We start from the raw sequence: 14,439 nt of genomic DNA, 5'->3' as shown, positions 1-14,439 counted from the left end.
TGCCAATACCAGGTGAGGGATTATTATTGTTTTCTTGGCTACATCCCAACTCATACAGAGTCAGTGACCTTGCCCTCTGCCAGGCTGGGGTGTGAACAGGTCCGAAGGTTGGGGTGCCTCGGCCTGGGTGGAGGCAGGTGCAGAACGTGAAGGCCCTGGTTCGACACAAAGACTGTTGCCCGTGTCACTGGGTGTCAGTGTGCTTCCTGCCAAATGACTCACAGCTAATTCAGCTCCTCGCCGGAGAGGACGGAAGGGGGAGGAGGAACGAGGGAGTACTGGAGCAGACGCAGAGAGAAGGCGGGCAGAGGAGGCCCCGCCGTGCGCTGCCGTGTCGGCCCAGCCGCCGGCCCAGTCATGTGGCCTGTCCACCCTGCAGGAAGATGGGAGAGTCACACGCACTGTTCAGGGGCCTGGCCTGGGGGACCAACTGCAGATGGCAGGACACTGCTAACACTAGAAGAAAATAGGGATCTATTTTCACATGGCTACCCTGTCCCCTCCTCCGGGCCCGAAACTGGGAAGGATGATGCCAGCTGCCCGGCAGGTTCAGGCTGCAGCTCCCAAGCCTCCAGTCAAGTGGCCGCTGCAAAGCAGGGAATTTAGTGACATCTGTCTGTGGGGCCGCCTGTGTTTCATTTGCTCCCTCTGCTCCCAGCAGAGGCCTCTCCACCTTGCTTCTTTGGGGATTCTGAACCCCATTCTCCTTGAAAGCTCTCAGCAAAACAAACCACCTCCTCTCCGAAACCTTCTTAAGCCTCCCAACCTTGAACCAGCAAAACGTTTTAGCTGTGTGGCCTCTGTCCTACATTGTCACCATCCTCTCTGCCCACTTCTGCCTGACCTCTGCACCGAGGAGGGGGGCCCGGCCCTGAGCAAGTGGAGGGGCGCGCAGGGAATGTACACACACACTCCTGCTGCGTGTCCAGCCCAGCGGGTTTCTTTCTCCGTCTGCACTTAAAAAACAGTCCTTGCAGAATTCACAAACAAACTGCATGTTTATACAATGGAATACCACTCAGAAATAAAAGGACAAACTCCTGATATACACACAACGCAAATGAATCTCTCAGAGATATTGTGCAGAAGTCAGACACCAAAAAGGACATGCTGTAATATCTCAGATGATATTCAAAAAAGGGCAAAGTCAATCTAAATGAATAGAAACCGACCCATCACTGCCTGAGGCGGGGCTGGGAAGGGGACCAGCTGGGAAAGGGCCTGAGGGCACTTCCGGGGTGATGGAAGCAGCCTCCGTCTTTACTGGGGTGCAGGTTGTAGGGGTGTCTACACTTGCCCTGTCAAATTACACACCTAAGGCCTGTGCATCTTACGGTATGACAAGTCACCTAAAGTGAGTGGACATAATGCCTTTTTAGAAGGAAGCAGTTTTGATTCTGGAGAACCAAAGGGTCCCTGAGGTGGTCTTCTGTAACTCAGTTTCCAACACACATAAGACCAAATATTTCCTGGAGCTGGCAATGGCTTTTCCTGGTCAGGGTCACAGTCCAATCACCCAGTCCCCCTCTAAAAAAAGGGGGTGTCTTCACCTTCCATTTGCTCTTTGATTTATATGAAGGTCCCTTTTCCTGTCCACGAACATCTGATCGGAAATGGGCTGGGGACTCCAACCCTTGGGTTTCCCTTCACCCTCTGCCCCTGAGCATTTCTGCCCAAGTGGCCAGACTATACCCCTGGATCCAGATGGAGACAGACTGCTCCTGAGCCAGGCCCTCTGAGGGTCCCAGTGGCCCAAGCACAGCCTTGTCGATCGGGCAGGAAGCCAGGGCTGCCAGGAAGTGCCAGGCGCTGACTCCCAGTCCCCACTGGGAGAGGCACCTTTGTCTGAAACTACTCAGCTCTATAAGCCAAGGGAGGGCCCCTTTCAAGAGAAGTGCTCGATTTTTCATTAACTCCAAACTCTTGGTTTGGAGGCAAGCCGAACCTGGCACAGTCCGGGGCTCAGCACTCAGCCTGGTGCCAGCCTCCTCCTTCTGGGATGACTCACCACATCCCCGACAGCTGCCCCTTCCAAGAAGCCCCACCCTGGGATCCCTGGGTGCAGAGGTGGGGAACACAGTGCTTCCTCTGCGTGGAACTTTCCACACGGGTGGACCTCCTCCCTGTCGCCTTCTGAGCTGATCCAAGAGCACAGGGCACCCAGGGAGGGCTAAGCCCAGAGCTGGGAATCCCAGGGTGGGGTAGGGTTGGGAGAGCAAGAAAAGCAAGTCACTGCTTCAGCCCTAGGGAGGAAGCCTCGAGGCCAGGTAGGGAAGAACCCTCATAAATCACATGCAAAAGTTGGCAACTGTGGGAATGTGAAATGGTTCAGCTGCTGTGGAAAACAGCCTGGCAGTTCCTCAAAAAATTAAAAATAGAATTACGTGTGACCCAGCAACTCCACTTCTGGGTATATACCCAAAAGAATTGAAAGGAGGTCTAAGAAGAGATCTTTGCACACCCATGTTTATAGCAGCATTATTCATAATAGCCAAAAGACAGAGGCATCCCACGTGCCCACTGGTAGATGGATGGATGGACAAAATGCGGTCTCGGCATGCAGTGGAATATTATTCAGCCTAAAAAAGAAGCAAGTCCTGCCTTACAGGACAACATGGATAAACCTATGTACACTATGCTAAGCGAAATAAGCAATCACATAAAGACAAATACTCTGTGATTCCACTTCCCACGAGGTATCTAGTAGTCAAACTCATAACAGAAAGTAGGATGGTGGTCGCCAGGTGCTTGGTGGGGGGAATGGGGAGTTATTTAAAGGGCATGGGGTTTCACTTTTGCAAGGTGAAGGGTTCTGGACATTGGCTGCACCATGCAAATGTACTTAACACAACTGAACTGTACGCTTAAAAATGGTTAATATGGTAAGTTTTATGTCATGTGTGTTTTACCACAATAAAACACTTAAGTGGCTAATACAATACATTTTATGTTCTGTATATTTTACCAATGGAATATATTTGTTTAAAGTAGGCAAATTGACTTCTTTCAAAGTCTCCAAAAACTGCACATACTTTGATGCAGTAACTCTACTTCTTGGAATTTATCTTAAATTAATGATGTACAAGGGTGGGGGGCAAAAAAACCTCAAATTATCTTCTGCAGGGTGGGTCCCTTGTAGTACAATACAGGCTTCCCATGCTAAGTGAGTGTTCTAGGAACCCATTTATATCTGTGTGTCAACTGGCATTGTTGTGAGAGGCTGTGTTCGGCTTAAGTGAATTTTTTTTGGAGACTTTGCAACACATTTGGCCATTTCATGATGGATGATTTACAAGTGCAGCTGCCCACCCTGCACTGAGTGTTGCTTGAACACTGCTTGAGTTTTTGAGCAAAAAACAGCATCAGCCCCTGTCCCACCCTCCCTATTCACCCAATCATGCCCCAAGTGACTTTTTTTTTGCTTCCCCTGAAGAAAAAAGTCCTCAAAGGGAAACATTTTACCAATGTGGAAGAGGTGGAACAAAAAAATGGCAGAAGCACTAAAAGGCATAAAAATCAACAAGTTCAAAACCTGTTGTGAGTAGTGGAGAAACCATCTCGACAGGTGTATTAGGTGTGTTGTTGCATCGAGTGGAGAGTGCTCTGAAGGGCACTGAAGTTTGCACATGTGAGAATACACCATTTTTAAGAAATAAATTCCAGTATGGGGGGGGGGTCACCCTTCATATGCAAAAAGTTAGGTTCAAGGATACCTACCGCAGCACTGTTTATAATGCCAAAAAAAAAAAAAAAAAAGAGAGAGAGATTTAGCCTACAGGTCCACTCACAGGGAACAAGTTTGCTCAATTACAACAGATCTTACAGCGAATGCTTGCTGTGGAGTGATGCAGATGAGTACTGGAAACTGGCTCATAAAAATACTAACTTTCAAAAATTTAATTGTATGGACTTATTTTTGTTACACACACACACGCACACACACCCCTATAGAAATAAAGCAACTGGAAGGATGCCTACCTCATAATGTTTGCAGAAATAAAAGTTTCCCCAGACACATGGGATTACCTAACTAGCAATGGCTACTTCGTAGGGTGAAGGGAAATTAAATCAGGCGGTTTTATAAAGCGCAGAACATATGCTTTTAGAAAACGTTTTGGGGTGATGCTCACACAATGACCTCTTAGGTAGGGGCTGGGCCCTTCCCTAGAAGGACACAGGAAAAATCTAATGAAGGGAGAAGAGAGTCTTTCCAACGCCACTTAGCTGAAAGTGGCAGAGTCCAGGCTAGATCCAGGTCTTCCGGCTTCAGTTCTGTCTGTTCTCTTGGCCCAAACTCCAGCTGTCTTTCCTTACACTCAGGTCCCTCAGGGGTTCCCACATCTCAAGCTGCTGGCCAGCCCACAGTGGCTCACCTTTCCCACTGACAGTTGAGTTAGTTACAGCTGTCTACCTTAGTGTTGAAGCCGGTTTCTCAAATGTACCCTTCAAAGCCTGCTCCGCACTCCTCACGCCCACCAACTACTCTCTGGGTGGCCTCCCACAGTGGAGGAAAGGCTGCCAGCAGGAGATATGGGGAGGCCGCCTCAACCTCTTCTCCTGCAGCCCCGTGGTGCCCCCTCCTGTGATTCTGCTCACCACCTTGTCCTGTGTTGTATCCCGCAGCCCAGGAAGGCACACAATTAAGGCTCGGTGTGGACACAATGAACACACCCCCCTCCTTCCAAGATGCCCCAGCAGCGCCTGCTCCTGCCTCGCCAGCCAGGAGCCAGGCTCCCACTTCACGGACCACAGTCCGGGGCCAGGGCTGTGGAGCCACAAGTGCTGACCTGCTTCCCCGCAAGGCAAACAGGCCACACCCCTTTGAGAAGAAAACCGAAATGAACAGCTAATTCCTGCCATACCAAGACTAAAAATAAAAACCAGAACCAAATCTGTCACCATATCTGTCCTAGGGGAGGCCTGGTGTTCTTTTATTCTTAAAACTTTTATTAGCCACAAAATCCCAGGTGAGAGCAGAATAGCTGGGTTGCACTAACTAAAAGAGAATTGAAAAAGAGAAAAAAGATCTTGAGGGGCGAGGAGAGGAGAACCTCCAGATTGTAGTTCTCACAGCTGCCTAGTGTTTTTTACATTTTGACTTTTCACAGCACCGCCACAGTGCAGCACTGCAGGCCACATGGTGGGGTAGCTGGGGCCAAAGTTCTAGAACACTGGCAGAAAGGGGCACCTGAGCATACTGCCGGGTTTTCTGTGCCCCTTACGTCCCACTCACTCCTACATGTGTCCCCTCTTAGTTGAAAGGAGGTGTGACTACACCCAACCTTTAAACAAGTCACCGCCACTCCTTTTTGGACTCTACCGGAAGGCGCCCCTCACACTCATCTGCAGGTGATCCCCCCTTAAGATCGGGCTCAGCTCCCAGCCCACCTGGGAAGGCTCCGCACTCGCTGTCTCGTTCACTCCCCTCTCTGGAACTCAGGGTTATGATCAAACCACTGCTCCTTGGATGAGCCCAAAGCCAGATTCAGAGAGAGCCAAGTTCAGATCCTGACCTGGTTACTACTGGTGTAACCTGAGGTGAGCCAGTTCTACCTTGGCCCTGAGGTTCTGCTCCCTGAACAAAGAGGACTTTCTCCTACTCTGTTAGCAGCACCTTGGTTTTCCTATGAGGAGCCATCCCTCAACCACCGTGCACGAGATTCAAGAGAAGAAACCCCACCTCGGCACCAACTCAGCAGTCTGGCTGCCGGCCACTGTAACTCATTCCAGGGGGGCGGGAGACCAAGCCAGGTCAAGGGGACTGAGCCCCAAGGCAGCCGTCCCAGGCTGAGTGCTGCGCTGCAGGACCATGTAAACCTGGAGCTACAGAGAAAGCCCTCAACACACAGCCTCTGGATCCAGCTATGTCTGATGCCACCTACCCCAACGGCTCAATAGTTATAGGAGCCTGTCAATTTCTAGTCTCTCCCCTTTAGGTTGCTGCTTTTCCAGATAGTTGGAGTTGCATTTTTGTCATTACAACCATAAGTCTGGCGATATGGAAACTGACCCCAGAAGCATAATGTCAGAGGGGACAGTTCCTGGAGTACAGGACTGGCTGAGTGGAAGTCAAGTTTGGGAGTGAGGACTTTGCCGTCTCTCAGATATGAAACTGGAATTCCAGATACAATGCAGCAGCACCAGTTAAAATGCATTTTGTCTTAGGTGAGACCGTGGGCCACGGAAGCTGGAGCTTTAGGGCACCTGGTGAAACATTCCAGGGTATTAGCCTATGGTGGATATTTTTGTGGGGCCCACAAAAGTGGGCAAGCTTCACTCCTGGTAGCCCCTCTGAATGATGCAGCTTTGCTAAGGGTCCCTTTCTCCCTGTGGACAACAACTCAGGCTGAGGGGCAAGTCAGAATCAGGGCTGGACACTCTGCTCCTGCGGAAGGCGGTGCCAGAGGAGGCAGAAAGACCAGACCCTATCAGAGCCAGGGCTGGGGCCTGGGGAAGGCCCAACACCGCCCCCTACCCCTGCCCCCGACTTCACAAGGCCTCCCACTGTGGTTCTCACAGGCTGCTGCACAACCAGAGGGGCCAGGAGTGTGCCAATTCTGGCCTAGCCCATGGTTTACCTATCACACTGAGGGCCGGGGGCGCTGGGAGGAGCCTGGGGTTTGGTGCTGAGAGAAAGAAACTTCTAGGTCTGGATCTAGATCCCAGAACCCTAGGTCAACACAGTCTTTGGCTCTAGTTTCTCCTCACAGAGATGACCCAGATAAGCCAAATGCCGAAGGCTTATCACTGGGGAGCTCTCAGGAGCTGCAGAGGCAGTCAGACCCCAGACCTGGCAGAGGCCTCGGGCTGCTCAACCCACAAGGCCACCCCAGGTGTGACAGGCCCATTAGGAAGTGGGCTGCCCAGCCCCAGAGGGGACTTCACAGATGCCCTTCTCGGGTGTCAAGGCAGAGCTCCCCACAGCGCAGAACTAGGGGCAGCTCGTGGCCAGGGCGCCACAGCCAGGCAGCAGGCCCCCTGTCCTGCCCTAGCAAGCCATGGTAGTGAACCACAGACCGGTCACCCGCGGGGCGTTCTCGTGCCCACTGCACTGGCACCGCGGCCGGCGGGTGCAGAGCCTGCACAGGAAAGGGTGGCACCAGGGAGCTCCTGACTCATCAGTTCTGCCTGTGCTCAGCCCTCCCACCGAGCAGCCGCCGTCCCCCAGACACCTCGCACCAGCTGCAGGCTTTGCTCACCTGCCCGCCTCCCTCACAGGAAGCGACCTGAACTGTTCATCTCGGTGTCCCCGGTAGATTCTTGCTGAATTTTACCTCCCTGGCAAATTTTACTTTCTCCTGTGGGAGCTGGGCTGGGGACCTCAAGGGGCTCAACCACAAAAGGCCAGGCCCCTGGCAGGAGGAACATGCTGACCGGCCTGTGACCGGAGAGACACTCCGGGCCAAGGTCCAGTGAGACTGGACTGGGGAGAGAACGCTGTGGGCTGAACCACCCAGGGAAGGCAGAGGGGCCTGAGCTGCGTCTGAGGGACTGTCAGGGCTTTCTGCGTGCGAGGACAGTGGCTCAAAACAGGTGAAGGGGCAGAACTTTGTGGACCATGCTGTATACCAGCAGCAGACCTCACTGGGCGGGAGCATGGGGCCTCAGGAGGGCAAGGAGGGAGAGGAAACTGGAGGCGCTGAAGAAATGACCACCGTCCTCATGGGGCTCCAAGTTCAGTGGCGAGACAGGGCGGACAGCCACGAGCACACAAAGCCAAACATGCAGGTTCTGCTGCGGGCTCATGAGAGTGGACAGCACTCAGGCCTTCTGAGAAGAGCCTCGAAACCCAATTATCCTGGACTGGCTTTTAAAAAAGATTTAAAATCTTTTAAATAAATCAAAGATTATTAATTTATTTTTAGAGAGAGGGGAAGAGAGGGAGAAAGAGAAACATCAATGAACGAGAGAAACATCAATTGGTTACCTCTCACATACTCCTCCAACCAGGGACCTGGCCTGCAACCCAGGCAAGTGCCCTGACTGAGAATCGAACCAGAGACCTTTCTTTTGGTTTGTGGGATGACGCCCAACCCACTGAGCCACACCAGTCAGGGCTTCGTATTACTTTTAATACGAAGTAAATGGCAGTGTCCCCCGCAACAAACCAAAATGGAGGTGGGCCGCCCCATCTATCTTCTGCTCCTGGACCAGGTAAGGAGCCTTCCTTGCCCAGGGCCTTCCCCTGCTAAGCTGACATGCTGGGTCCGGGGGCACAGGGCTGGCAGAAGTCACAGTAGGGCTACTGCAGGGCCAAGGGAGTAGGGTAGGAGGGGGCAGGGTCCCCATTCTGAACCAAGGTGACTGATGCTGACATATAAAAGCAAATTTTCTAGACAGTTTGCCCTCTGACACCAGAGCCTTGGGCTGCTTCTGCACTAAGCAGACCCACGGGAGAGTGGGGGCTGGACGGGGCAGGGAGAGGCTCGAGTCCCCTTTCTCCACAAGGTCCAGTGAGGGCCCCTTCTCGGTGACCCTCAGGGACAGAATGATGGTGCCCAAATGCACTGTCCCCCCAGGCTCTGCAGTAATCCCAGGAACCTCTCTTTCTCTGCGTTCCTGCACCTCCTGCATCTTCCTTGTCTGTTCGAACCCATCTCAGGGGCACCTATAACTGCTCCTCATCACCCTGTGCTGGGCTCCTCTGTCACAGGCAGGACACAAGCTGGGGAGACAACCACCTGGCCCCAGTCCAGGCTCTGCTACGTACAGGCAGTGTAACCGGACATGCCTCAGTGTCTTCATCCATAGAACAAGCCTAAGAACTACCTCCCATCTTACAGAGATGAGCTGGAGGCAAATTCGCCAGTCAACAAATGTTTATTAAATAAGAGTTCCAGGGCAGCGTTTCTCAAACTGCAAAGTACATTCCCATCACGGGAAAATGCCGGTGATGTGCAGGTTTTGATTCAATATGTCTGGGGAGGGGCCTGAGAGTCTGCATTTCTGTCAAACTCCTGGGGGGTGCACAAGCCGTAGTGCTGTCCCCCTCCCCCATCAGGCCCTCAGGTTCCGGAAGGAAGGGTCCACAGCCCATTTCTGGGCCCACCACTGGAGTTGGGTACACCAGAGGGGCTCGGGAAAAGGACACTTGGGGAATGAAGGACTGAATGAACAGGGGACTCCGATAGGCACAGAGAGGGCCCTTGGCTCTGCCCAGGGCAGACATGCGACTTGGGAGCAGCTGGCCACAGGACAGGCCCATTACGGAGTGGCAGACAAGTGAACGTGGCTGAAGCAGGACCTCCAAAAAAGTTCTTCCTCCAAAGCCAGAGGCTCTGACCGGGCCCCGCCCACCTCCCAGGTGCCACTCGGAGGCCCGAAAATCCAGTTCTCTACTCCTGGCAGGACCAGGTTGGTCTGAGCACAGGTGTGACTAAAACGCCTGGGACAGGGAGTGCTGGGGGCTGGGCACAAATCGCTGGGACAGGGAATAACAGGCCTTCCCAGGCAAACCGTTTCATTCTTCTACCTTAGGGAAAACTCTGTGGTTTGACGTTGTTTCTGAACAAGAATGACATGGACGGTAATGTTCTTCCCAGACAGGAGGCGGTCAGGCACCCCTCCATCCAGGGTACACAAACACGCACGCACCGGCTCTGCGTGTCAGGCGAGAGAAACTCAAGGCTGCTACCACCGCCTCCTTCTCTCTGTCCCCATGTCGGTGTCTAATGCCCTCCCGGAGAGTCAGGAGGCACCTTCTGATCCAATCCGTGCCCCCCTGCCCCCACCCCTCCCACATCAGAAGAAGGCGAAGTCCTCAAGCAAGGCCTCAGAGGGCCACCCTGCCAAGCCCTCTGCACTAAAGGCAAAAGCAGGTGAGTTCAGTGAGTTTTTATGTTTTAGGGGGTGGGGGGGTGAGAGGGAAGAACCCCAGAGCCTGTTCCCTACCCCTCGATGAGAACAGGAGCTCCACAACAGAGACGCCCACTCAGTGTCCCCACTGAGTCTCCAGGCCTGGCCTGCTCAGCTCCCCCAGGTCACATGCCCAGGCTTCCAGCCTGCTGTGCCCGAGAACTCCTTGCCCCACTGCGTGGAACCAAACAGAACCACAGAGCAGAATCCCGTGCAGAGTGGCGAATAAGCTGTGGTGTAAGGGCCTGGCCAGGGGCAGTGCTCGGAAGCGGGCGAGGCAGGCTCCGCGGAGGCCACCAGGGGCCTGACAGAGCCTGCAGCACAGAAGCTGCCTAGGGTGGAGCATTCCAGTGCAGACACCAGCTCCCTGACGTCCTGGGTGAGTCGCCTCACTTTCATCAGCCTCGGCTTCCTCATCTACAGTGCAAGGCAGGGACCTAGATCATTTCTGTGACTCCTCTCAGTCTAGAATTCTGACCACGGCTGTTTGGGAGCTCTGGCTGCCTGGGTGCAAGTCCTGGCCCTGCCACCTCTTGTGAAATCCACATGAGTCCCTCCACCTCTTTGACCATAGCTCCTCGACAGCGATGTAGGAACGAAGAGAACACCCACTCGGGGGGTTCCGTGTGGCTGTAGTGAGGGCTGAGGAAGTGTTATCACTATGTGAACTCTGTGGCCGCCTGCTGCCACCATCCTTTCTCCGCACTGCACGTTTATGTCCCCCCAACATGCCCCAATTCACACATTATAGCCCTAACCCCCAGTGAACTGGTATTTGGAGATGGTGCCTCCGGGAGGTGATTAGGGTTAGGTGAGGTCACCAGGGAGGGGCCTTGTGATGGGTTAGCAGCTGTATAAGAAGAGGAAGGGAGAGAGGGATCTCCCCATGCCCACACATGGAGGCAAGGCCATGTGAGGACACAGGGAGAAGGCAGCCATCTGCAACCCAAGGGAGGAGGCGGCCTTCACATACACTGACCCTACTGGTATCTTGGATCTTGAACTTCCCAGCTTCCTGAGAGTAATAAAACTGACTAATACAACTCTCCTGCTCATAAATGGAGTCAGGACCAATGACCAGCCATCCTGTCCCCTAGTCTCTGCGTGGGGAGACCCCCTGGGTCCCCCCAAACCTAGGAAAATCAACATCATGCATATCAGGAGGCCGCATGCATGGTCTCAAGCACACACATAGTCAGGTGAACCTCAGCATGCCAAGCAGCAGGGCACAGTCACTGCAACAGGACAGGGAGAACAGGCAGAGAGGAAGCAGGCAAGTGGGAGGTCACACGCAGTCAGTGAGGGGTGGGGACCTGGCACAGCACAAGACCGAGCAGCCCACGCCCGGCTCCTTACCTCCCCGGCAGCACCTCTGACCACCAAGAAGCTGGAGGAGTGCTGGAAAGAGCAGAGAGCAGGAGACAGGGAGCGGTAGGCACCGCGCCAGTTCTACAGGAAAAGAAGTGCTGGAAAGGACCCCCGAGGAGGGGTGTTAGGTTCAGGAAGTCTGAAGCAGAAGTGGTTTCCAAGAGGCCTGAAAGACCCAAACACCAAACAAAGACCACCCCAAGACTGGCCTGTGCCAGGAGCCCAGAGGAGAGGACGAGAGAGCAAAAGGAGGAGAGCCCGCAGACTGGAGCGCCCGAGATGGGCACCTGCCCCTCCGCAGGCTGGTGCTGGGTCCGTCCAGGGTGACATGCTCAGCGGGTTTCCTGGGACGGGGAGAGCAGTCTCTCACTGGGGAAAGGGGTCCACGGCCCCAGCAGTGGACAAACAGGGACAAGGAGGCTGTGCCCTGCACAGGGGTCCAAGGGAGACAGAGGAATGGGGTTGGGGGACTCATATTCCAAAGCCAATGTCACAGAGTGGGGGCTCCTGTCCTGGCTCCATCTCACATCTTTCGGTAACTCTGAACAAGATATGCATCCTCTCTGAGCCTTGGTTTCCCCACCTATGAGATGGGGAGAACATCCCTATCAGTGATGGAAAGAGGGCGACAGATACTCTGCCAGTGCCAGACACCAAATCCCCACAGGTCTACACGCATTTCTAGATTTTTCTCTGGGGGTTGGTTTGTACTGAAGTAGGGAGTTGATCAAACATTCACGATTCCTGGGCAGAAGGGCTCGCGGAACCTCACTGCCATCAGGGGCCAAGCCTTGGGCTCTCTGGTCCCAGGGATCTGAATCCAGGGAGGAGAAGCCTGACGCACGAAGCGGGCATAGGGCTTTTACGAGCGTGAAACACCTTCAGGGTCCAGCTCAGTGGCACTACTACCCCCGTCAGGCCACCCACAGCCTCCTATACCTGGAAATCCCTACATCACTGACCCTGTGTGCTGGGGTCTCCACCCCAGCACCTGTCACCCTGGGAACTGGTTCTCTCCTGCCCATCACTGGACCCTGGTACCAGCTCCCTGGGCCACTCACAGCGGGTGCCTGACAAGCCCAAGAAGTGACAGACTGCTCTATACCATCAGGCACCAGCACCAGCCTGACAAGGGGATGGCACATTGTTCGAGCCTTTCTCAACCTGGTTACACAACTGATTCCTCTTGGTCATGGTAACCTGGTGAGAGCAGGTATTACAACCCTGTCTTCCAAATACATCAGCTGTGGCTACAAAAGGTGAAGAGGTAATTCACCCGAAGGTACACAGTGGGCAGCCAGCTGTTGACAGAGCCAACATGAGAATCTGAGTCCTCTGGCATCCAGCCCAGTGCAGGTCGGTAGCCAGGATGCCCGGTCACCACTGGTGTCCACCTGGCTGGTCAGTGCCTGGGCACTACCAGGGGTGATATATCTTGGACATTAGCACAGCAGGCTCACCCTCAACCTAGCATCTTCTGCTGCCCTATAGCTGCCACCTGCTCCCAGCACAGGGGGGCCTGGGTGTGGGGGGGGGAGTCCCATCCGGCACCCACACCTACCTTTGATGACAAAGGCCTCCGCTAGCAGCCGCATCTGATACAGAGGCTTGGTGTCCACGGACAGGTCGTCGATCCCAGCCCGCGCGTACATGCTGATGGCCTCTCGGTAGGATCCCTCCACATAGTGCAGCTTGCCCAGGATCAGCATGGCCTCACACATGTACCGTGGCTGAAAGGACAAAGGCCACATCAGCAGGCTCCTGCCTAAAGTCCCTGCTGCCACCCCCATGAGGTAGCATGAACACCCTTTCACAGCACCATGACAATTCGCCTAAGACCCTGCTCAGAAATCTCCTTCTCCTCCAGAAAGCCTTCCCCAACCCTTGAGCACATGCTGAGGGCTCCCTTCTCTCCACACCTGCAGTCTGTGGCCTACTTACTGGAATTCTCATGAGTCTCCAGCCCTTGCACATGTGTGTCTTATGCACCCAGCTATGCTGCAGGCAGCTTGCAGACCCGGCCCTGTCTTCTCTCTCCTGCAGCCCCCAGTGGCTTCAGCCCAAGGCTGGCACTCAGGAGTTCAGGCACTTGTTCATAGACACACACACACACACACACACACACACACACACACACACACACATGATATTAGGCCAAGTTTTGTGGGACCTGATACCATTTGGGAGGTATACATACACATACTAACAAATACACAATGGGTGAAAAGTCTTGGAAAGAGCCTACACAGATGACAGGCCCCAAGCTGAAGCCCCCCGCCCCCACAAAAGTAGGACCTTTGTGGGGAGAACAGCCACATCAGCAGTGTGGGCCAGGAGAGAAGAGGAGAGGAAAGGCCTACTGGACTACTGTCCCATTTTAACAGAAGCAGGTAAAAAAGTGCCCAATCAAGGGCCTAAATTCAAACCTGTTCTCTTTGCCCTATTTTTCAGGTGTCGCTTATGCCCAGATCTTTACCCCACACCAGGACGCTCAGGCCCCGAGGAAGTCTGGTTGGCCCTGCCCGAGAGTTACGTGGCCTTGGACAAGACTGCCCACCTTTCGAGGCTACTTGCTGAGCCTGCCGTCTTCACTTCTGTGATCCGCAGAATCACTTCACTTCTCTTTGCCCTACTTTTCAGGTGTTGCTTATGCCCACATCCCCTTCGGCCAGGGTCTGGGCACCATCCCCACCACACAGCATCAATGCTGTCCACACAGCTCCCTGGAGGTGTCTCACTGGCCCCACAATAGCCTCTGTAACATAGGAAGGTGCTTCCCCTAACTCCATGTGGGGGGAGACCAGATGCTGGTGACAGACCCCAGGGGAAGCCTGCACACTCCCCATTCATTAGCTCTTGCCCTCTCAGAAGCCAACTAAGAGAAATGGCGTGTGGCACAGCCAAATTCTCCCTCCTCACTGGTCTTTTTGGGTTTTGTGAATACACATTCTACCATTGCCTTTGCTCACATAGGCCCCCTATCTGGAACAGTCTGCCCTTTCCCTCAAGATATACAGATTCTCTTCCATCCTTTGGGACTTGGCTCAGGCCCACCTCCTCCTGGAAGTCTCCCTGACTACCTACCAGAGGACTCCTCTCTGCTAAATTCCTACAATGCCTCTACCAAATGGACCCATTTGGCTCCCATAAGCCTGACCTTCAGACTACTGATTAACTCTTAAAGGCTAAATTTTTCAAGGGCATTTGCTAGTCACC

General features: G+C 53.8%; 1 protein-coding gene across 2 annotated transcripts in view; it reads right to left on the bottom strand.

The window, feature by feature from the left end:
• The window catches only part of TTC7A (tetratricopeptide repeat domain 7A), a 114,175-nt gene that overhangs the window by 86,066 nt on the left and 13,670 nt on the right, over positions 1-14,439 (bottom strand). For both annotated transcript variants that reach the window (XM_037161180.2, XM_053667004.1), the window contains one exon: positions 12,785-12,953. In XM_037161180.2, coding sequence (XP_037017075.2) covers positions 12,785-12,953 — 169 coding nt within the window. The remainder of the gene's footprint in view (positions 1-12,784; positions 12,954-14,439) is intronic.

The sequence above is a fragment of the Artibeus jamaicensis genome, unplaced genomic scaffold (genome assembly GCF_021234435.1).
Source record: "Artibeus jamaicensis isolate MK-2021 breed Jamaican fruit bat unplaced genomic scaffold, CSHL_Jam_final contig_465, whole genome shotgun sequence".
In the NCBI taxonomy this organism is placed as follows: Eukaryota; Metazoa; Chordata; class Mammalia; order Chiroptera; family Phyllostomidae; genus Artibeus; species Artibeus jamaicensis.
Note: the sequence above shows the minus strand (reverse complement) of the source record. Positions and strands in the feature narration are given on the sequence as shown.